The sequence below is a fragment of the Micromys minutus genome (assembly GCF_963924665.1).
Source record: "Micromys minutus genome assembly, chromosome: 2".
Lineage (NCBI taxonomy): Eukaryota > Metazoa > Chordata > Mammalia > Rodentia > Muridae > Micromys > Micromys minutus.
Genome location: NC_137971.1, coordinates 24558818 through 24582413, shown reverse-complemented (window position 1 = coordinate 24582413; position 23596 = coordinate 24558818). Strand labels below are relative to the sequence as shown.

The window sequence follows — 23596 nt, the reverse complement described above, 5'->3', positions numbered from 1 at the left end:
TATGGGGAGAAAAATTGATCACTTCATAATGAGGGAGAGAGGATGAGAGGAGATTTGGTGTGTGGAAGTGGTCTATGAACAAAATAGTCAATCCTGTTGGTTAACAGAAGAAAGAAGCTAAAGCTGCTAGTGAGAAGTGTTAACTCCCAAAAGAACATGGGAGTCTGTCTCTTCTCTCTCATCTTTCCTTAGCAAAGCTAGAAGAAGATTCCAATGATTCTTAAAATATCTATACAAGCTGCAAATTAATATGAGTTGAGCAAGAATGACTTTCTTCGAAGAGAAAGGCGATCCTGAGAGGCCAGAATGCCCCTGCACTGCTGATTACAGCAGAACCAACGCCAACAGCAGAAGTCAGATCATCAAAGGCAATGAGTCATAGTACCTGGCAAAGAGGCAAGACTTCAGCCAGACACCAGGCAGACCTAAGCACTGTGGCTCTTGGAAAAGCATCAGATGACTTCCTGTAACTGTGAACAACCCAAAGATGACCCCTGACCCCACATATGGATCTAGACACAGGGACTGCCGACAGTACTTAAACAATAACTGAAAGAGAGCCAAAAAATGCACTTAACGGGTTGTCATCAATAAACACTTTTTGTTTCTTTTGCTACAAAATAAATGATGTATTTGTGCTAGGAAATGCCTAAAGTATATGTGGATGCTTTAACAATAACGTTAAACTCTAATTACAACTCCTGTCACAAAAGGAATGGCACTGCACTACCCTAGAAGCATGTCACTTGGGTCACAACCTCTGTCCCACCCAGAAATGATTATTTTTGTTCTCCTTAGCTATGTTCCCTCCTAATTTCAGTTACCAAAAATACACACCCCTACACAATGTTATCTGTTTCTTACTTTCATTGTGCCTGGAATCACATATATTTATTCTTTTGTACTTTGTTCGTTCTGGCCAACATTATGTATGTGACCCTATAATAGTGTTAAAATAATACGGTTTCTAAATTTTTATTTAATCAGGACTATGTATTACTGAGTAAGCTCTCTAAGTAGTTCTGATTTATAGTTGATCTATTCAGATACATAGACCATATCATTCATATATATATATATATATATATATATATATATATATATATATATATATATATCACAATTTATATATACATATATATGCATAACACACACACATATATATATATATATATATATATATATATATATATCACAATTTATTTACTCATTCTACCATTGACATATATGCATATTGATCTTCTCAAGCTCAGGAGTTTTAAGTTGGTGAATACTATAAACATTTGTAGAGAATGCTTTTATTAAACAAGAGTCTCTCTTGTATACACTTGCAGTGAAGCAACAAAGGTGTAGTGTATGTGCCCTTAGTAACTCATGGCAAGAATGAAACACATTCAGTAGTTCATCTCTTTATAGTCACATTACTAACCTATGAAAGTTATCTTACTCCTCCTTTTGCCAACATTTAGTATTTCTTCCAGACATTTTAATCATTGTTTATCTGAAAAGTTGAACATTTCTTATTTTTAAGCTGTCTAACTTAAAATCAAAGTTAACTACTATGCAACATGGTAGCCCATGCCTGTAGTCACAGACCTTGAGAGGTCGAGGCATGCAAATCAGCAGTTCAAACGCAGACTAAGCTCTGTTGCAAGATCCTATCTCAAAAACAAATAGAACAAAAATCACTCACTAGTGAATGGAACTTAAGTGTGAAATCAGTTTCACAAATACAGGCAAACATTGCTTAGCACCAGAGACTGGAGATAGTTCAAATTGTGCATTGTCAATTTTACCATTATGAAAACACAGTATTTTCCAAAATTAAAATAGCATAATATCACTAGGTGATATAATATTATGAGACTAAAACTACATATGTACTTCATCATTAATTGAAATGTTGTTCTGAGAAGCTGGAGAGATGGCTCAAGGATTAAGGACATGAGTTGCTTTTCAGAAGAACTTCCAAGCACCCACATGGCAGCTCACAAATGTCTATAAAGAACTCCAGTTCCACGTGATCCAACAGACATATGGGGTACAGACACACATGTAGGTAGAACACCCCATTCACATAAAACTTTAAAAGGTTAAAAAATCATTTATTAAAATGTTGTTATACAGAATATGACTGGATATTTTTCTTAGAATAAGACTGACATAGGAACACACTTAGTATCATAGACAAACAACACAAACAAGCAAACAAAAGATCAATATGACCATAATGTAGAGAGCAAGACATAATAGTCTATAAGATGTGGAGAAGAAAGACAGTGACAAATCAAGGTCCTTGTACAGATGATAGAAGAGTTTTAATTCCATTCCAAGCATTGTGAAAAGACAATAATGGATTTTAAGCATGAAGTTTACATGATGTTATTTCTATATTTGTATGTTCAAGATATTTCAGACGCACACTCACTTCTAGCTGCAATGAGATTTTCAGATGTTTCAGACCAGTGTTTCCACTTAAAGCAACTATAAAAAGCTTGATACAACACAAAGCATCCTTCTTGTAGGTATCACAGAGATCTTGGAACACTAGGGCTTCGGGATTAAAACCACTACAGAAGACAGGAAGGTAGGCTTAAATCCCCCTGGGTCATTAGCCAAAACTGGGTCAGGACTAAAAGGCTGAGAATCCAAGAAAGAGCTTACATGTGGAAATGCTTTTAAGACTCAAAAAATGCCAGAAGAGCTTCTGGCAATCATCTAGGACCAGAGAGACAAAAGTTAGAGACTTGAGAGACATAGATTCCAGTGAGAAGAGAGGACCAGAAGATAAGGCAGCCACTAAGCTGACATTTTCTGGATTCTGGAACTGTGGGGAGCAGCAGGTTAAGAAGACTGAGAGCTCCCATACTAGTTTTCAGTGGGAGTTTTGACAGTGTCACAGTTCTCAAGAGACTAAAACATAAGTATGTCAGAGGGAGAAATGAACGAGAACATTCAAGTCTCTAGCTGAACTCCTAGGAAAGCTACACCCTAGAAAGGGGCATCTGCCAGTAGCAGCACTTCATCAGCAAAGCATGACTTGCAGGGACAGCTTGTGATGGTCCACCTTCACTATCAATTTGATTGGATTCAAAAATCACCATGGAAACATTTTCCGATTGTGTCACAAAGGCCTTTCCAGAAAACATTAACTGAAAAGGAAAGATCCCCTGTGTGTAGTCAGCATCATATCATGGGTTAATGGGATGAGTTTTATTTTAAAAGACACACACACACACACACACACACACACACACAAGGAAGATAAGCTGAGCACCACTATTCATCTCTATTACTTGACTGTACATAGATCACCAGATACATCATGGTACTGAAATCATGATTTTCACGCTATAGTGAATTATATCCCCTCAAACTAAACCAAATCTCAAGGACTAAGAAATGGGTCAGCTAGGAAAGTGCTTGTGAAATAAATCCAAGGAGCTGGGTTCAGATCCCTAGCATCTAAGTAAAGAAAAGCCAGGTGTGGTGGCATGTGTCTGTAATTCTAGTGGTAAGAAAGCAGGGACAGATGCATTCCTGGGGCTAGCTGGCCAGCCTAGCCAGTTGGTGAGCTCTGGATTTCATGAGAGACTATGTCTCAAAATAGAGAAGTTGCCCCTTTAAATTGCTTATCTTCAGGTTTTTGGCCACAGCAGCAAGAAACATACCTAAGAAAAGAAGTTAGTGGCAGACGTGCAACTGTCACCATAATGAGTTTTACCAAATTCCTAGGCCTTCAGAACTAATCTGCAGGGAGAGAACGGAAGAGTCTGGAGCTTCGAGCTACAGAAGCCTTAGCAGGCTGTAAAGAGAGCTCAGTGAACTACTCCAGTAAGAGTCTGGAAGGATGGAATGACAAGAGAACGGTGGGCAGTGGACACCTCAGTTTGTGAGGTTTCAGAGTATAACGAGGATTCGATCAGGATTATTCTTGCAAAGAATCTGATGGTATTCTGCCTGTGCCCTGAGACTGTGAATGAGGACAGATTTTAAAATAATCAACTACTTTGTCTGGCAGAGGAAAATTTCAAGACGTGCTAACCACCAAACCGAGACATGATCATCAGTTATCTAGGTCTACAGTGAGAGAGAGCAAATGAAGCAGAAAAATGTGTGTGCAATTTGGTAAGGAAAGGAGCAGGGAACAGGTGGAAGTTATGAGAGGGGGGTGGTGCTCAGAAATCAGCCATAATTATTGAAATGGTTAGTACCGTAAAGGGAAAACTCCCTCCGCACAAGGATGAAAGAAAGGTGCTCTGAGGGTAAGCCCTATTCATTGAATAACGCATTGTAATAGTTCAAATACATATAAAAGGTCAAAGACTGGCGGAGCCTGGCCTACCTGCCAGGCGGAACGGCGGCTCATAGAGGCTGAGCAACTGCTATTGGCAACAGAAAATTAGAACTTCTGTTTCCACCCGGAGGCAACTTCCGGACACAGAGCAGAGCCTGGCCTACCTGCCAGGCGGAACGGCAGCTCATAGAGGCTGAGCAACTGGTGAGTGGGAGACCAACACTGCAGGGGAGCAGAGAGATCTCTGCGGAGTGCACACGGAAAGTGCACACAGTAACTTTCTCTGCCCCGCCCTGCCCGATCCAGCGATTGGGAACAGAAAATTAGAACTTCTGTTTCCACCAGGAGGCAACTTCCGGACACAGAGCAGAGCCTGGCCCATCTGCCACCCAGAACGGAGGCTCATAGAGGCTGAGCAACTGGTGGGTGGGAGACCTGGGCTGCAGGGGAGCAGAAAAATCTCTGTGGAGTACACCAGGAAAGTGAACCCCCTGCCTTGCCCTGCCCTGCCGTGCCTGATCCAGCAAACAGAAACAGAACGTTGGAACTTCTGCTCACACTCGACGACTCTGAGGCATAAAACAGGGCTTGACCCATCTGACACCTCAACCAGTGGAGAACCAGGGACACAGACCAGGTACAAGGAAAAGGTAAGAACATATCACTGACAACAAAATGGCAAGAGGAAAGAGAAAGAGTATATCCCAAGGGAACCAAGACAATCTAGCAACACCAGAGCCCAGCTCTCCCATAACAGCAAACATCAGAACTCCAAACACTCCAGAAAAAGAAGACTCAGACCTGAAATCATGCCTCAAGACACTGATAGAGTTACTTAAACAAGAAAGTGAGGAAAAGCAAAAAGATTCAGAAGCTTTTATAGAAGAAACAAGAAAAACACTCAAAGAACTCAAAGAACAAGAGTAAAACAGAACCAAAGAAATAAAGGAATGGAAGAGGGAAATTAAAACAGAGATTGACACAATAAAGAAAACACTAAAAGAGATAACCCTAGAGTCAGAACACCAAAAAAAGAAATCAGGAATCACAGAAGCAAGCATTTCCAATAGATTACAAGAGATCGAAGAGAGAATCTCGGGGGCAGAAGACAACATTGCAAACATAGACAAAACAGCCAGAGAAGATGCAAAAAACAAAAAGCTCCTAACCCAAAATGTCCAGGAAATCCAATACACAATGAGAAGACCGAACCTAAGGATAATAGGAATAGAAGAGGGAGAAGAGTATCAACTAAGGGGCACAGGAAATATCTTCAACAAAATCGTAGAAGAAAACTTCCCTACCCTCAAGAATGAGATGACCACGAGCATAAAAGAAGCCTTCAGAACTCCAAATAGGTTGGACCAGAAAAGAAATACCTCCCGACACATAATAGTAAAAACATCAAGCCCCCAAAGTAAAGAAAGAATACTAAAAGCAGTAAGGGAAAAAGGTCAGGTAACATATAAAGGCAGACCAATCAGACTCACACCCGAATTCTCAACAGAGACTATGAAAGCTAGAAGAGCCTGGACAGACATCATGCACTCCTTAAGAGAACACAAGTACCAGCCCAAGCTGCTATACCCAGCAAAACTATCAATCACCATCGATGGAGAGACGAAGATATTTCAAGACTAATCAAAATTCAAACAATATCTGACCACAAACCCAGCACTACAACGAATTATAGGTGGAAAACCCAATACAATGAGGGAAAATACAGCTTAGTAAAAACAAGAAAACTCCTAAACAAGAAAACTAAAAGAAGAAAAAAACACAGACACAACTCAACCCAAAAAAAGCAATAATAGCAGGAAACAGAAACAACTATTCCTTGATATCTATTAACATAAATGGTCTCAGCTCCCCAATAAAGAGACATAGACTATCAGACTGGATACATAAACAAAATCCAGCCTTTTGCTGCATACAGGAAACTCATCTCAGAGACAGAGACAGACACTATCTCAGAGTAAAAGGGTGGAAAAAAAACTTCCAAGCAAACAGCTCCAAGAAGCAAGCTGGAGTGGCTATTCTAATATTGAATAAAGTAAATTTCCAACCAAAAGTTATCAAAAAAGATAAGGAAGGACACTTTTTACTCATTTCCAGGGAAATCTGTCAGGAGGAACTCTCAATCCTTAACATATATGCTCCAAATAAAAAATCACCCACATTCACAAGAGAAACCCTACTAAAGCTCAAAAACTACATTTCACCCCACACAATAATAGTGGGAGAGTTTAATACCCCACTCTCACCAATGGACAGATCAGGGAAACAGAAACTGAACAAGGACACTGCAAAACTAGCAGAGACTTTGAACCAACTAGAATTAATAGATATATACAGAACATACTATCCCAAAGTAAAAGAATACACCTTCTTCTCACCACCCCATGGCACCTTCTCGAAAATTGACCACATAATTGGACACAGAACGAGCCTCCATCGATATAAGATTGAAATACTCCCATGCATCCTCTCAGAACACCATGGTCTACGGCTGGTCTTTAACAACAACAAAGACAACAAAAAGCCCACATACACATGGAAACTAAACAATGCTCTGTTAAACGATAGCAGGGTCAAAGAAGCAATAAAGAAAGAAATTAAGGATTTTCTAGAATTCAACGAAAACGAAAACACAACATACCCAAACCTATGGGATGCAATGAAAGCAGTATTGAGAGGAAAACTCATAGCCCTAAGTGCTTCCAAAAAGAAAATGGAGAGAGCTCACATCAGCAACCTAACAGCACAGCTAAAAGCCCTAGAACAAAAGGAAGCAGATACACCCAAAAAGAGTAGACAGCAAGAAATAATCAAAATTAGGGCAGGAATAGACCAAATAGAAACAAAAATAACCATAAAAAATCAACAAAACCAAGAGTTGGTTCTTTGAGAAAATCAACAAGATTGATAAACCCCTAGCCAGACTAAGTAGAGGGCAAAGAGAGAGTATACAAATTAACAAAATCAGAAAGGAAAGTGGGGACATAACAACTGAAACTGAGGAAATTCAAGAAATCATCAGATCCTACTACAAAAACTTATACTCTACAAAATTGGAAAATCTTGAGGAAATGGATGAATTTCTAGACAGATACAAGGTCCCAAAGTTAAACCAGGACCAAGTAAACCATCTAAATAACCCTATAACACCTAAAAAAATAGAAGAAGTCATCAAAAGCCTCCCAACCAAAAAAAGCCCAGGTCCAGACAGGTTCAGTGCAGAATTTTATCAGACTTTTATTGAGGATATAACACCAATACTCGCCAAAGTATTCCAAAAGATAGAATCAGATGGAATATTACACAACTCATTTTTTGAGGCTACAATAACCCTCGTACCTAAACCACACAAAGACCCTACAAGGAAAGAGAACTTCAGACCAATCTCACTTATGAACATTGATGCAAAAATACTCAACAAAATCCTCGCAAACCGAATCCAAGAACACATCAAAACGATCATTCATCATGACCAAGTAGGCTTCATCCCTGGGATGCAGGGATGGTTTAACATAAGGAAATCCATCAACGTAATCCACCATATAAACAAACTCAAAGATCAAAATCACATGGTCATCTCACTAGATGCTGAGAAAGCATTCGACAAAATCCAACACCTCTTCATGTTAAAAGTCCTGGAAAGAACAGGAATCCAAGGCCTGTACTTAAACATAATAAAAGCAATATACAGCAAACAAACAGCCAACATCAAACTTTATGGCGAGAAACTTGAAGCAATCCCACTAAAATCAGGGGCTCGACAAGGCTGCCCACTCTCCCCCTACCTATTCAACATAGTACTGGAAGTCCTGGCTGGAGCAATTAGACAGCAAAATGAGATCAAGGGGATACAAATCGGAAAGGAAGAGATAAAAACATCACTCTTTGCAGATGACATGATAGTGTACTTGAGTGACCCCAAAAATTCCACCAGAGAACTCCTACAGCTGATAAACAAGTTCAGCAAAGTGGCTGGATACAAAATTAACTCAAACAAATCAGTAGCCTTCCTATACTCAAAGGACAAACATGTGGAGAAAGAAATCAGGGAAAATGTACCCTTCACAATCGTTACAAAAACTATGAAATACCTTGGTGTGACTCTAACTAAGCAAGTGAAGGACCTGTATGACAAGAACTTCAAACCTCTAAAGAAAGAAATTGAGGAGGATCTCAGAAAATGGAAAGATCTCCCATGCTCATGGACTGGAAAAATAAACATCTTAAAAATGGCCATCCTACCAAAAGCAATCTACAGATTCAATGCAATCCCCATCAAAATTCCAACCCAGTTCTTCATGGACTTGGAAAGATCAATGTGCAATTTCATATGGTATAACAAAAGACCTAGAATAGCGAAATCCATCCTCAACAACAAAAAAACATCTGCGGGAATCACTATCCCTGACCTCAAGCTATATTACAAGGCAATTGTGCTGAAAACTGCATGGTACTGGTACAGAAATAGGCATGTGGATCAATGGAATAGAATAGAAGATCCAGAAATGAGCTCTCATGTATATGGTCACCTGATTTTTGACAAAGGAGCAGTAAACATTCAATGGAAAAAGGACAGCCTATTCAACAAATGGTGCTGGTCCAACTGGCACTCAGCATGCCAAAGAATGAAAATAGACCCGTTCTTATCTCCTTGTACAAAGCTCAAGTGTAAGTGGATCAAAGATCTCCACATTAAACCAGATACACTGAAACTATTAGATGAGAAAGTAGGGAAAACCTTAGAACACATAGGTATAGGAGAAAATTTCCTGAACAAAACACCAATGGCTCAAGCTCTAAGGTCAAAGATTAACAAATGGGACTTAATGAGATTGCAAAGTTTCTGTAAGGCTAAAGACATCGTCAAGAAAACAAAACGGCAACCAACAGAATGGGAAAAGATCTTTACCAACACCACATCAGATAGAGGCCTAATATCCAAGGTGTACAAGGAACTCAAAAAGCTAGACACCAGAGAATCAAATAACCCTATTAAAAAATAGGGTACAGAGCTAAACAAAACCTTTTTAGTTGAGGAACACCGAATGTCCGAGAAACACCTGAGGAAGTGCTCGACATCCTTAGCCATCAGGGAAATGCAAATTAAAACAACCCTGAGATTCCACCTCACATCAGTCAGATTGGCCAAGATCCAAAACTCAGATGACAGCAGATGCTGGAGAGGCTGCGGAGAAAGAGGAACCCTTCTCCACTGTTGGTGGGGTTGCAAGCTAATACAACCACTCTGGAAATCTGTCTGGCGATACCTCAGAAAATTGGATATAATACTACCTGAAGACCCAGCTATTCCACTTCTGGGCATATACCCCAGAAACACTTTAATACACAACAAAGATATATGCACCACAATGTTCATAGCGGCTCTATTTATAATAGCCAGAAGCTGGAAGGAACCCAGATGTCCTTCATAAGATGAATGGATACAAAAATTGTGGTATATATACACAGTGGAATACTACTCAGCCACCAGAAACTATGACTTAACCAAATTCTTAAGAAAATGGCTGCATCTAGAGAATATCATCCTGAGTAAGATAACCCAGTCACAAAAGAACAGACATAATATGCAGTCACTGATATTGGGATGCTAACCCCAGAGGCTTGCACTCCCCCAGAAACAACTCACAGACTGTATGAAGTCCAAGAAATAAAGAAAACAAAAAAATATACATATATTTACAAAACAAGAAGACTTTGACTATTTCCATGTTGCGTTTTGTTTTGCATGTACTTTACGCTTATTGTAACTATTAGGTTTTCAATGCATACTGTCAAGCCCTTGAAAAAAATCAAGTACTGACTAAAAAAATATATTCACAAGGTTTTGTGTAAAAATTATTTCAATGTCTGAAAAAACAGTACTGACAAAAATGCATAATTTTAAGCAAAAAATGTTTAAAATCTGTACATTTATCTTTGTTTTGTAAAATAAAGTCGTTAAAAAAAAAAAAAAAAAAAAAGGTCAAAGACTGAACAGATAAGCAATTTTATGTCCCCAAATGGCTATCTATGGAAGCGTTTTCCCAGGGTCAGCCCAAAAGTTATGTAGAAGCTGCTGCAGTTATGGTTCAAGGGGTCCAGGCTACACTGACTTATACACAGTATTGATTTTTCAGACATAAAAGACACAAGAGGGAACAGGGTCTCGAGGGCCTTCACTAAGGTTCCAGAAAGCAAAGGAGGCCAGGAGGCAATGTGTAGAAATATTGTATTCCCCTCCCCTTCCCCCAAGAGAGTCTAGGAGACAATATCATTAAGCTAGGAAAGTGAAGCTTAGGTTGAATAGAGACTCCAGTATTTCAGAGATGCCAGAAACATGAGACATCTACCAAGTAAAGCTCAAAATCACAGAGTAGAGCTACCCTTCTCTCCCCAGATTAAAGAAAGAGTCCATATTTGCTATTTGCACCATAACTGGAGGATCAGAACTACATAAGGCTGTTGGAGCCCAGGTAATTCCATCGTGAGTCCCAAATGGAAGATATGGATGTGGTGTTTGCCCTGAATGGTTTCGGTCTTGTTTTGGTCTGATCTTTGTTATGGTTCTGATCCTTACTGTCCTCCCATTCTTCCCTTTTGATAGATAAATGTTAATTCTCTATCATTGTATACTGGAAGCATTCACATTATTTGTGGTTAGTGTTTTGTTTATAGGCAATCATAGTTAAGGCATACCTTTGAGTTTCAGAATAGACTTTGGACTTCTAAACAGTTTTGGAACTATTAAATCTATAAAGACTTGTAGAGATTTGGTTAAATTATTTGGCATTAAAATAAAAATTAAACTTAAGGAGCAAGTAGTAAAAATGTTACCATTTAAGTAATTTAGAATTGGATGCTGAATCAGAAAAGGGTATTTGATGGTTATCTTCATTGTCAACTTGACTGAATGTAGCATCACATCTGGGGGTGTCTGTAAGAGTGTTTCCAGAAATGTTTAATTGAAAAACAAAGACCAACCATCAGTGTAGACAACACTATATCATTACTATATCATAACGTGTGTCTAGGACTGAATTACAAGGAGAAAGCAATATGACCATTATCCATTTTTCTTTACGTCCTTACTGTGAAAACAGTGGAAATGATCATATCCTGCTGCATGCCTTTCCTACTATGATGTGCCACATCCTCAAACTATAAGCCAAAATAAACTATTCTACTTTAAGTTGCTTCTTATCAAATATTTTGTCGCAATCATGAGAAAAATACATATCTCATTCATTAATTGAATTAAAACAATCAACCTCTCAATATTTCTGCTTTGCATCTATTTGAATGAGATGGTCCCTGTGGTCTTAGGCAGTTGAATTATTGGCCCCCAGCTGGCAGAACTGTTTGGGGAGGATTAGGAGGTGTGGCTTTGTTGGAGAAAGTGTGTCACTGGAGGTGAGCTTGGAGAATTTAAAACCCTTATCATTCCAGGTTTGCTTTCTTAGCTTCCTGTCTGGTTCAGGGTGTGAAACCTCAGCTTGCTGCTCTAGCCACTATGCCTGCCCACTACCATGCTTTTTGCCTTGATAATGATGGACTCATCCCTCCAGAACCACAAACCCAAATAAACCCTTCCTTCTATTAGTTGTCTTGGACATGGGATTTTACCACAGCAACAAAAAAGTAACTAATACAAGGTTTGCAAGTCACTTGATGAACAACCAACATTCAGAGTATCTTTATACATAGTAGCATGTATAAATTATTAGATAGGCTTGTAGGTTAAAAACTATAGATGAATCTTATGGGTATTATAATGAATATAAGAAGAATTCAAAGGTATGTGTGTTAGAGCTGGGCATGGTAACACATGCCTATCATCCCTGCACTAGGATAAGTGAGTCAGGAGGACTTTGCCATCCAGAGCCACAAAACCATACTGTCAGAAACAAAAAACAAATGGAAAAGAACATAGACTGTACATTTTCAGTTCTGCCTTTATAAAAGTTCTAGTTGATCAAAATTATGAAGCTTAAAGTAAGGTTATTTGCTTCCTTATGAAAACAAGAAGACAATTTACTCTATTCATTCTCTCCTGAGCTCCTAACAGAGGTTATGAGTATTGTGAAGAGAGAGGGAAGAGGGGGAGCTCTGTCAGGTTGACACTGTTAAACTTTTGTATACTGTTGACTATGAAGACACACTGTTACTTACCGAGCTCTGCACTTAGCATGTGCACTGGTCTATATGTTCTATATTTGAAATGTGTAAGTTTTAGGATACATTTCAAATGTGTAAAAAGCAATACAAATAAGATATCTGTCTCTGAAACATTTTTTTAAAAAAGTAATAAAACTGATGCCTGCTGATTCCTGATGGGACCCACCCAAGACAACCTCTCCCTGAACTGGGTGTACATCAGGGTTCTGTCCTATTTTATACTTCTGTATCCTTTTTTCCAAGACAGGGTTTTATTATGTAGCTCTGGCTGTCTTGGAATTCACTCTATAGACCAGGCTGGTCCCAAACTCTGAGAGATCCACCTGCCCGTTTCTGCTCCCTGAGTTCTGGGATTAGAGGCATATTCCACCATACCACAACTATGTTTTTAATACTTCTATATCTTATATAATCCCCCAAAACAACAAATCAAGTTTATTTTGCATGTTTTAAAACTCTGTATACTAGGTAACTTGAAGCTAGGCGTGTTGGCACACATCTACAACCCAAGCACTTGGGAGACAGAAGCAGGAGGATCCAAGGCCACTCGTGGTCTACACAGCAAGCTTGAGGCCACCCTTGTTGCTCTTAAAGACGGAAAACTAAATTTGACCTAGTAATGAAGAAAAGCCAAAGACAGACTAAAGTAGAAGCATTAATAAAGAGCCAAGACTCTGAGAGAAATGAAATGGAAAGACTTTTATAATCCACTGCTACCTTTTTTTTTTTTAATGAATATCAGTCATTCTCTAAAAGGGGTGCAGGATGGAAATTTTGAGGCCTTCAGAAAACACTATGGTTTCATGTTAGGAAGAGGTTGGGAAGAGCCCAGCAGGGTAGGCCATGGTGAAGAAAATCTTCAGGTTTTACTTTAGTCAAGTCAAATGTCCAACAAATAACCAAATTCATTCAATGATGTAATGTGAGCTAAAAAGAATAATCTTACTCATCCTTGGTTGTCCAGTACAAAATAAAGTGTCACCTACTTTAGCTGCTGAGAGAATAGAAAAGGAATAAGTTGTTTTGATGGTACATTTTGTGTCATCTGGCACGCTAGACAGCAGAGCTAAGGAAATTATCTTTTCCTGAAATAATTCACTTTAGTTATAAATGCATCTTCTTCCAACTTCTAGCTTTGGAGGTTCTTGGGAGAGAAAAAAATCAATACTTCTGTCAATTTTATCAATTTTTTTTTCATTTTATCTAGAGGAACAATGTGCAGACCTAAAATTTTATTTAGGGAAAAATCACGAGTGGGTCAATTCTTGGGGGAACAAAATATACAAGATATGGTTATATTGCCATAATTTATAACAATCACAGGGATATAAATCATAAAAAGCTGAGAATCTTGCCAAGAAGAATTAACCTTTATTCTGTATTCAGAGCCTTCCTCCTGGTCCTAAGTTGCATGAGCACATGGAGTACAGAATCACAGGGTTGCGCAGCCAAACCCGAATGTGCCCTCAGCAACAGACGTACAGGCTGACACATTGCACAGGCTGGCAAGTTAGCACAGATGCTGCTCATCATTTTCCAGTTACGAGAGGAAGAAAAGGTTATAAAGACATCACTTGCACCGTAAGTTGATATCTATTTTATTACAGTCAGGTCCATTTACAAGGACTCCATTCATAGGAGAACCGTTTGGATTGGCTGAGCAGTTGGTGCCTGTGCATATAATTCATGCATCTACTTATCATGTGTATTGAGGGCACTCTCCAAATTCCTGTTGTCACAGCCAGACTGTAAATGCATATGTTTTTGTCATTTTTAACTACAGTAATTCAGAACTTCAGCTGCCAAGTCTGGTGCCAATATTCTCAAAGAGGCAGTTCATGCTCCAGTCTTAAAATATAATTTCTTGTTTGCTGTCAGAAGCTCCTGTCATGACACATAAAATGGCAGTATCATTTTTTAAAAAAAATTAAATTACTACCTAAATACAACTACAGTGTGTTTCTTTTTCCTTGACAAACATTCCCTTTGCTGTTTTACCCTTTATTTAGTAATTATAAACTTTGGTCACAAGGCAAAATAGAAGACCATTTCAGACATTACAAACCACACACTGCAATGTTTTCAAGGAGGAAAAATGGGACAAAATCTCAGTTACATGCCAGTATGTCCTCTGGGGCACTGTCATTGCAAATGCAGAGACATCAATTATTCTCCCCATGCTGGAAGAGCTACACACTGAAAGGTTCTGCAGGTCCACTAAGAAAATAAGCCACTATTTCTCTATATGGTTAAACACAACAGGGCATAGTCCTGTGCTGGATTGAAATCACCAGCAGAATTCCAAGTATAGATATTAAGGCTTGATATTTCAATTCCAAATGAAACAGAATTGTTCCATAGCCAACCATACTTCAAGTTGTTGTTTGCATATGTCTAAGGCCAAAGACCAGCTCCATATCAAAATTCTGTATCCTTGGAGTCTGAAGAAACTCCGGGGACTCTCTTACTCTGTGATGACACCCAAAGCAGCATTTCTTTTTCTCTTTCCCCAACATCCCTGACAGATGGTTAACCTCTGCTTCAATTGCTCCACTGGGGGAGTTCTCAATATTATATTTCTAGATTCCCAGGGGATATGACGAAAGACTAGAACCAACCTTTAGGACAGGAGTAAAGCTCCAGTCAGTAAGCTTGCAGGAGACCGACAGCATGGTCAAACACTGAAGCCAGACTTCCACGAGAACAAGACTCAGAGTTAGTATTCATAAGAGTGCAGCATTTAAGAGCCCAATGCTAGGATCATTCAAGGGCCTTTCTTCATCCTCGGAGTAGCTCCTAAATCTGGGAAGCACCGTGCCTTTCCCCTTCTGACTGATTCATTAAAGAGAGAAACGATTTTATGGATCACAGCAATGGTTTGTCAAACTAGAGAACATCAAACCAATTTCTCACACACACTTTCCCCCCCAAAATAAGAAACAAGCAAAGGGACCCCCTGGTGGAATTGCTAGTACTTTTAAAACTCTGGTCTTAGAATCATCACACACTAAGCCGGAAACATTTCTTTTAAAGGTTTGCCTTTAGCCTGGGCTTGAAGTTGCTTGGTTGGTGTAGGGGTGATGGGTGCGGGGTTGTATTTTAAGCTCAGCCCTTCTTCCCGCCGGGAAGTCTAGCTTGATCCTCCCAGGAAAGGCTGGCGCGAGCTCAGCTCCCCAGCACATCCCTTGCAGAGCCTGGGACGGGGCGGCCTGTTCCTTACCTGTCGATGCTGATCACGCACAGGGTCATGATCGAGGCCGTGCAGCACATGACGTCCATGGCGATGAAGACGTTGCAGAAGAAGTGGCCGAAGATCCACTTGCCCCCGATGAGGTCGGTGACACTAACGAAAGGCATGACCGCCACGGCCACCGAGAGGTCAGCCAGAGCCAGGGACACAATCAAGTAGTTGGAGGGCTGGCGGAGCTTCTTAACGAAGCACACCGAGATCACCACCAGGCAGTTGCCCGCGATCGTCAGCAGCGTGATGAGCGTCAGGATGGAGCCGATCACAACTTTCTCGACTCTGCCATAGTTGATCTGCTCCCCGCAACCGGAGACATTGTCCGGGGGCGCGTCCCAGGTGGGCGCCGGGCTAGCCGTCACCTCTGGGAAGCCGCTCAGCAGGTGCGGCATCCAGGAGCTCACCACTGGGTGGGCGCCACCGTCGGGGCTCAGGTCCTGCAGCCCGCGCCCCACCTCCGGCAGGATGAGAGAGCGGAGATGGCCGTAGAGGTCGGGGCGGCCGCTACTGTTAACGTCCATCATCTTGCCGAGCGCCGCTGCCCATGGAGCCGGCGCCCCCGCCAAGCGCTCCGGCAGCCGGCCCCGGGGCTGGATTCACCTTGCCCGCTCGGCTCCGCGCGGCCCAGCCATGGGGGTCCGGCGCCGGCCACTGGGGGGCGCCCGGCTCGGCCTCGCGACCCCGCACGTCCCAGGGTCCCCCCCCACCCCCCAGCCGCTGCGGGTGACGCGTGGGCGAGGACTCCCCGCGGGAGGCGCCAGCGGTCCCCGACGGGCACGCGGGAGGAGCAGGGTGGCGAGCCGGGCCCGGCCGAGTTGGCCGCACCGCAGCCCCGCAGCGACGCGCGCCCGGGCCGGGAGCGCCGGGCCGCCGCGGCCGAAGTTGCGGAGTGCGCCCCGCCCCTCGCGCCCGCCGCCGCCGCTCCCCTGCGGCAGCCGCGCCGCGTCCCAGCCACCGCCTCCGGCAGCCGCCAGCGCCCGGCGCGCACCAGGACGGGCTTCCCCTGCTGGGCAGCCCCTGTGCTGCGCACCGTGCGAACGCCCGGCCCCGGCTCGCCCTGCCGCAGACCCCCTGGCCTCAGCCTCCGCACCGTAGCAAATGACAAGCCGGTGGGAACGTTTGCTTTTCAAGAAGACTCGGGGGTCAGTGATGAACCGGTGAAGAATCACGCTGGAGAATATTTTTTAAAGCCCTTAATAAAAATAAAGAAAGAAAAATTAAAGAGAAAAAAAACGTTTTTGAGCACCACACCAAACACCAAATAAATACTTCCGCTTCTCATTTTGACCACTTATGAGAGAAATCGAAGATGGGGGGGGGGGGGGTGAGGGAAGCAGCCGGATGGGGTGGGTGTGGGAGGTCTGATGTTCTGATGAAAAAGAAAAAAGAAAGAGTAGGATGCCTGGCTGAGGCCCCGGCAGCTAGGCTAGCACTGGGTTTCAGCTTTCAGGTGACTTCAACCCTTCCTAACCTTTTTGAGGGCTAGAGACAGGCCTCTCCACTTCAAAACACTTCCTGGCTACCTTTTCATAAAGGCTTCCAAACACAATATCAAGATGTGGCTAGAATTTCCCTTCACATCTTATTCATGGGGCTTAGCTTCATTCCATTTGTTTGAAAGTTTTATTGGAAGCCACAGTGATTTCTATAGTTAAGGTTCCAAAAAAAGAGAAAAAAAAAATCCAAATGCGGGTTGTTTTTTGTTTTTTGTTTGTTTGTTTGTTTGTTTGTTTGTTTTCTAGTTAGGCCCAGTGATTTAGAGATGGAGGGAGGAAGAGGAGGAAGAAAAAGGAGAAGGCGGCCGAGAAGGAGGAGGAAAGGAGGAAGAGAAGAAGGAAAATGAACAGAAGGGAAAAGAGGAGGAAGAGAAGGAGAAGGAAAAAGAAGAGGAAGAGAAGGAGAAGAAGGAGAAGGAAACGGAAAGGAGTTGGAGAAGGAAAAAGGAGGAGAAGGAGGAGGAGAAGAAACTGGTACTGAATAATACTCTCAGTTCTCAAGGTAATAGCTCTATTTTGACAGATAAGTAACGAGTTCCTATTGCTATGCCCTACTCTATTCAAACACAGGCTTGGCAAATTTGCAGGTCTATAATCTTCCCCCTGTTGACTGAAAGAAATTAAAAAGGAAAACACATGCCCGAAACGGCAAGCCAACGCTCACAGCATCTTTGCTGGGAGCTACAACCCAAGACTGTCTGTCCTCTGCTGAAAGAAGCAATGCAGTGGGAGAGAGAGGTGAGGTAGGCTGACCATGGATGCCGAGGCCACAAAGCAGCAACATCTAACAATAAAGAAGAGGGAAGACTGTGCACCTTCAACTTCACCTAGTGCTATTCATTGTCCCAAACAACAACAACAACAACAACAACAACAATAATGATGATAATAACCACGTGTGCCTGAAAAGCAGCTCTGCAACCCTGTGTTCACCTATTTATACAGAGCAAGACACGGAAACTGGGAAAACTTTCATAGTCCAGGATTGTGTGTGACGAAACTGAACTGTCTTAGCGCTGACTCTAAACCTGTCCTCCGGCTTCTGAAAAACCCCTCAAAGTGGTTCATCTCCCAAGACATTTTTGCCTTTTTGAATTTTAACTCATTTCTACTTTTTTCTTAACTTTGTTCCTCCTTTATTCCTCCCCCTCTCATTCATCCAGCATATATGTCCTGCCTTGGCATTTTAAAATAATATTTTAAAATGGTGAATTATACCACAATTTGGAGATTGCTAGTTTTTATATTGAAATTTTATAATCACTTTAATTTTTCTAGCTACACACTTGCCCAACTCAGTAATACCTAATAGAAACTTCTGGTTCTTACCTTTGCTCTGTTTTAGTCCATTTGAGCTAAAATAGCAAAAACACCATAGATTAACTAACTTCCTGGGGCTGGGGGATTTCTCCCAGCTCTGGAGACCCAGGAATACAAAACAAAGGCCAACAGACTCAGTGTCTGGTAAGGCTCCAATCCCTGGTACACAGCAGCCATCTTGTTTTGTCTTCCTGCTGTAGTGAGGATGAGAGGACCTGCTGGTATCTCCTATATGACACCAAACCCATCAAAGCTCTGCCTCTACAACCAAACTAACTTCCAAAAGAGTCCCCCTACTGCTGCCACACTGGCCAGCAAGATTTCAGCATATGGATTTAAGAAGGAAAAACCTGTTTCCTCCGTAACAACTTTTAAACTATGTGACACAGAGATACTCCAAGTAATCATGAAACGGGATTTTCCAAGTGTCTTTGCTTTTTTCATTGTCAATACAGTACGTAACCCAAAATCCCCCTTTTGCTAGAAGAGTCACCTCTGTTGTATTATCATTTCCAGTGGCTGGGTCTGTCTCCTAAGATTTGCTAGATTTTTCATTTAGAAGCTGCCACAATGCATAAGCACAGGCATTGAAAACCTTGACTTCTGCAGCATTGCCTTGTTGACAGTGACTTTGCGTTTCATCTATCACTGAAACTCTGACAGAAAAATCTGGAGTTCTTGCGGTTTCCCTCCAGCCTTCACGACCAAATAATTGTACCGTAATAAAAATGCTAAAATCTCTCATCTGTTTCCCAGTGCTTTTCTTATGTGGGAAAGCTAAAGGTGTAGATTCATAAACTATTTCCAAAGCACAGAGGTGCCGGTCTGAATTTGCTGTCCATCCCTGGAGCTTCCTGGTCTGTTTAACACATGGGTCAATGGTTGCGCCTTCTACTCCTTCTGCCTCCTCGCTCTGGATGAAATGTTGACATCCAATCAAATTGTGCCTTCTGTTTTTATCCCTTTTATTTCTTTCACTAAGAGAAGGTAAAGCTGTAAAATATACCAACCCTCAACCAGACTCACTGCCTATCAGATCATTCTCACGGACTCATCAGTAGGGGCAGGAGAGAATACAGCTTCCTGTTGTTTCCTGCTGTCAGTGTCCTGCTCTCAGTACTGAGCTGGGGGAATGTGGGACATCACACCACTGCATAAATTCTCATCTCTTCTATGTGCCCGTCCTCCCTCCGGGTACTTACCTGGCTCATCCAAATGCACATTCTTCATCAGAGCTGTGCAGACCCACACATGGCTGTACATAGGACATAAGCTTAGGACAGCTTGTTTTTTCATGAACCAGAACATTCTAACAGTCTAGGCTTACTTGAGGTGCAAAGAAGAAGTAAAGCCTCCTCTGCCAATGACAACTCACCCTTCAGTCAAGTTTGCCACTGGCTGCCTACTTGGCTTCCAGTGATTTCCCGGGCTCAAGGCAGCAGACATCTTTGGTGTTTGGCTTCTCCAAAGTTTCAGCCTCTCATTTCAATGTCCCATTACCTAACTCAAATGAACGAATAATGTGGGTGTCCTTTGGTCCAGATGAGAAGAGATTAAATGGGTATAGTAAGGGTTGGGTATCTGTTTTGGCAAAGATCCAAACATTTCTCATTTTACATATTTTTCTGGATTTTTTTACTTCTGCATATAATATGAAGTCATTCCTGACACAATCATGTATCTGTCCCCTATTTGTAGGCACCACGCTAAATGCCAAGGGTATATCTTCATAGTTCAAATTCTTCCAGCTTTTGAATCTTTTCCTATGCATACTGAGATATCTTGGGGATGGACCCAGGTTATACACAGAATTCCTTCATGTTTCACATTAACTTCAGAACCTAAGGGTTCTATGTGGTTCTATGTAATACCTTTAGTGCCCCTGAATTTAGCTGGGGAATTTATTTTTGTTATGCAGACACTCAAAAACATGCAGATTTTAGAACATTTGGGTTTTGGATTTTCATATTACAGATGTTCAACCTGTCCAGGATGACGGTAGGTAAATATTTAAATTCTATCCTGTGGTCATAATGGGTACTGCAATGGCAGATAACAGAACATGTGTTCTAGAGACAGGACTCAAATCTGTCAGTGGAGACATTCTGAGGCCTTGTTGTGATGAAAGTGAGTCTGGAATACACAAATATCTTCTCTGTGATACGCCCCGTCACCATAGTTACTCTTCCCCCCCCCCCCCCGCTCTGGGAGAACTTTTTCTCTAATTTTGGTGTAGTAATTCCTGTTGTGTTACAACCTATATTTTTATTTATTTCTATTTCATGTGTATGTCCTGAGTGTATGGCCATGTACCACATGTGTGCCTAGTCCCCACAGAGGTCAGAAAACATGCAATCATATTACTTTCATTTGCATCGGATGTTATTAAACATGCACTTGCTTCATTCCATTAAGAAACTAAGCACTCTCTTTACAAAATAAAGTTTACATTTGTGATCTTTAAATTCTTTTCCTTTCCTGGGCTTGGTGGTACATACCTTTAATCCCAACCCTCGGAAGGCAGAGGCACGCATAGTGCTGATATATCTGTGAGTTCCAGTTCAGCCTGGCCTCTACAGTGAGTTCCAGGCCAACTAGGGCTACATAGGGAGACTCTGTCTCAAAAATAAATGAATAAATAAATAAATAAGTCTTTCAAGTAAGATGACCAGAAAAATCAGGGAATAAGTGGGCTTGGTGACACACGCCTATAACACTAACACTAGGATACAGAGTTGAGTGGACCATCAGAAGTTCAAGGGCAGTCTGGCCTACAAATCAAGTTTCAGGCTATGTGGGACTACAGAGTTAGACCTTATCAGAAAGGAGGGAAGGAAAGAAGGTAGGAAGGAAAGAAGGAAGAAAGAAAAGAGAACGAGGGAGAGAAAGAGAGAGGAGGGAGGGAGGAAAAGTCATAGAACAGACGCATTTGAAAGCACTTTATTAATTGCTCAATATTTCCCTTACTAGGCCTTCCTATTTTAACATATAAGTGATACATGTGCACCCTCTAGTGGGGACTCTATTCAACAATGGAAATTCTACAAAGAGAAGGTCCAGGGGAAGCCACAGATGAAGAAAATGCTAAACGACAAACTGTGAGCTACCATACTCCACAGTCCAAATCTAATGAAAAAGAGACAGTAAGCTTATAAACTGAAAAATAATATATGAAATTAGCCAAGGGATAAATTAAATTTGAGATGATCTTAGATGTTCAAGTGCAGATGTCAAGTAAGCAGACAAAAGTTCAAGGGAAAGAACCTCAAGAGGTAATATAGAAAAGCAACTTGAGAAGGACCCAAGTTCTGAGATAAGGGAAAGGAAAAGAGACTGAAAAGGTCTTGGGGGAGGCCAGTGCATGTAGAGAACCAGCAGAGATTAAACACCTGAAGCCCAAGAAAGAATATGCTTTGAGGTTCCCAGGACTCAACAGGGAGGACTTTAGCCAAAATACCCAACAAAGGGGAGAGAGAACCTGTAGAGACCATAGCCAGTGGATTGGCACAGCCCACAGTTGAGGGATGGGGCACCCCACACACTTCAAAAATATTAATCCAGAATTCCTCCTGTCAAAGGAAATTCGGGGACAAAGAGTGGAGCAGAAACTGAAGGAAAGGCCATCCAGACACTGCCCCACCCAGGGAATCCATCCCATCTGCTGACACCAAACCCAGACACTATTGCTGATGTCAAGAAGTGCTTACTGACAGGAGCCTGGTATAGCTGTCCCCTGAGAGGCTCTACTAGAGATGGACCAATGCACATGCAGATGTACAAAGTCAAACATTGAACTGAGTGTGAGAACCCCAATGGGAAAGTTAGGGAAAGGACTGTAGGAGCTGAAGAGGTTTGCAACATCATAGGAAGAACAACATCAACCAACCAGACGCTCTCCCCCAAAGCTCCCAGAGACTAAACCACCAACCAAAGAGTACACAGAGGGTACCCATGGCTCAAGCTGGATATGTAGCAGAGGATGGCCTTATCTGGCATTACTAGAAAGGCAGCCCCTTGGTTCCTGTGAAGGCTTGATGATCCAGAATAAGGGAAAGCTAAGCTGCTACAGCAACAGTGGGAGGGCAGGTAGGGGAGCACCCTCACAGAGGTAGGGTGGAGGGAGCAGGAGACAGAGGGTTTGTGGAGGGGACACTGAGAAGGGGGATAACATTTGAAATGTAAATAAATAAAATAACCAATAAAAAATTACATCTTAGTCGCTTTCCTTTTGCTGTGATGAAACACTAAGACCAAGGCAACTTACAAAAGAAAATATTTAATTTTGCTTACTGTTCCAGAAAATTAGTGCTCATGGTGGCAAAGCAAAAAATGGCTGAAAGCTTACATCATGATCCGAAGTCAAGAGGCTGGAGAGGGGGTGGGGGTGAAGAGGCAAAGAGAGGAGTCAGGAGTGAGGGTGCAGAGTGCAAACACACACACACACACACACACACACACACACACACAATGAGAGAGACAGAGAGACAGAGAAACTGTGAATGACAACAGTGTTTTGCAACCTGAAGTTCACACCTAGTGACACATCTATGTCCTTCAACAAGATGACACCTCCTAATCCCTCCCAAACAGTTCCACCAACTGGTCTACTTTAAGTACTCAAATGTATGAACCTATGGGAGCCACTGTCATTTAAACTACCACAAAGAGGTAAATTGTTAAGAAAGTCCCAAAGAAGTCAAGTAACAAGGAGGGTCCAAGGGAGGATATTTGAATCTTTCTCAAAAGAAGAAATAAAATCAACATCTGGAGGTGGGGGAAGGGAGGGAACTGGATGGGAGAGGGGATAAGGAGGGAACAGAGTGGGGGGATAAGATGTAGGGAGAGCATGTGAGAGAGAACAGAAATTGGCAGTAGGGGTGGGGAGAGGGCAGATGGGCATCTCTTAAATGTGCCAAATACCTGGGGTGGGAGGAGGTTCCAAGGATTTTTATGGTGGTGACTCTAGTAGCAATGAAGGATATAGATCCTGACACCCCCTATAGCTAGGCAGAACTTCCAATGGAGGGATAAGGACACCAACCCACG

The 23596-nt window shown here is 41.9% G+C and overlaps 1 protein-coding gene across 1 annotated transcript in view; it reads right to left on the bottom strand.

Moving 5' to 3' along the window:
* Nucleotides 1–16258, bottom strand: part of HTR7 (5-hydroxytryptamine receptor 7) — a gene marked incomplete at both ends in the record, with an annotated part of 101621 nt that extends 85363 nt beyond the window's left edge. The window contains one exon of the mRNA XM_080913555.1: nucleotides 15711–16258. Within this exon, the coding sequence (XP_080769681.1) occupies nucleotides 15711–16258 (548 nt within the window). The remainder of the gene's footprint in view (nucleotides 1–15710) is intronic.
* Nucleotides 16259–23596: the final 7338 nt, after the last annotated feature.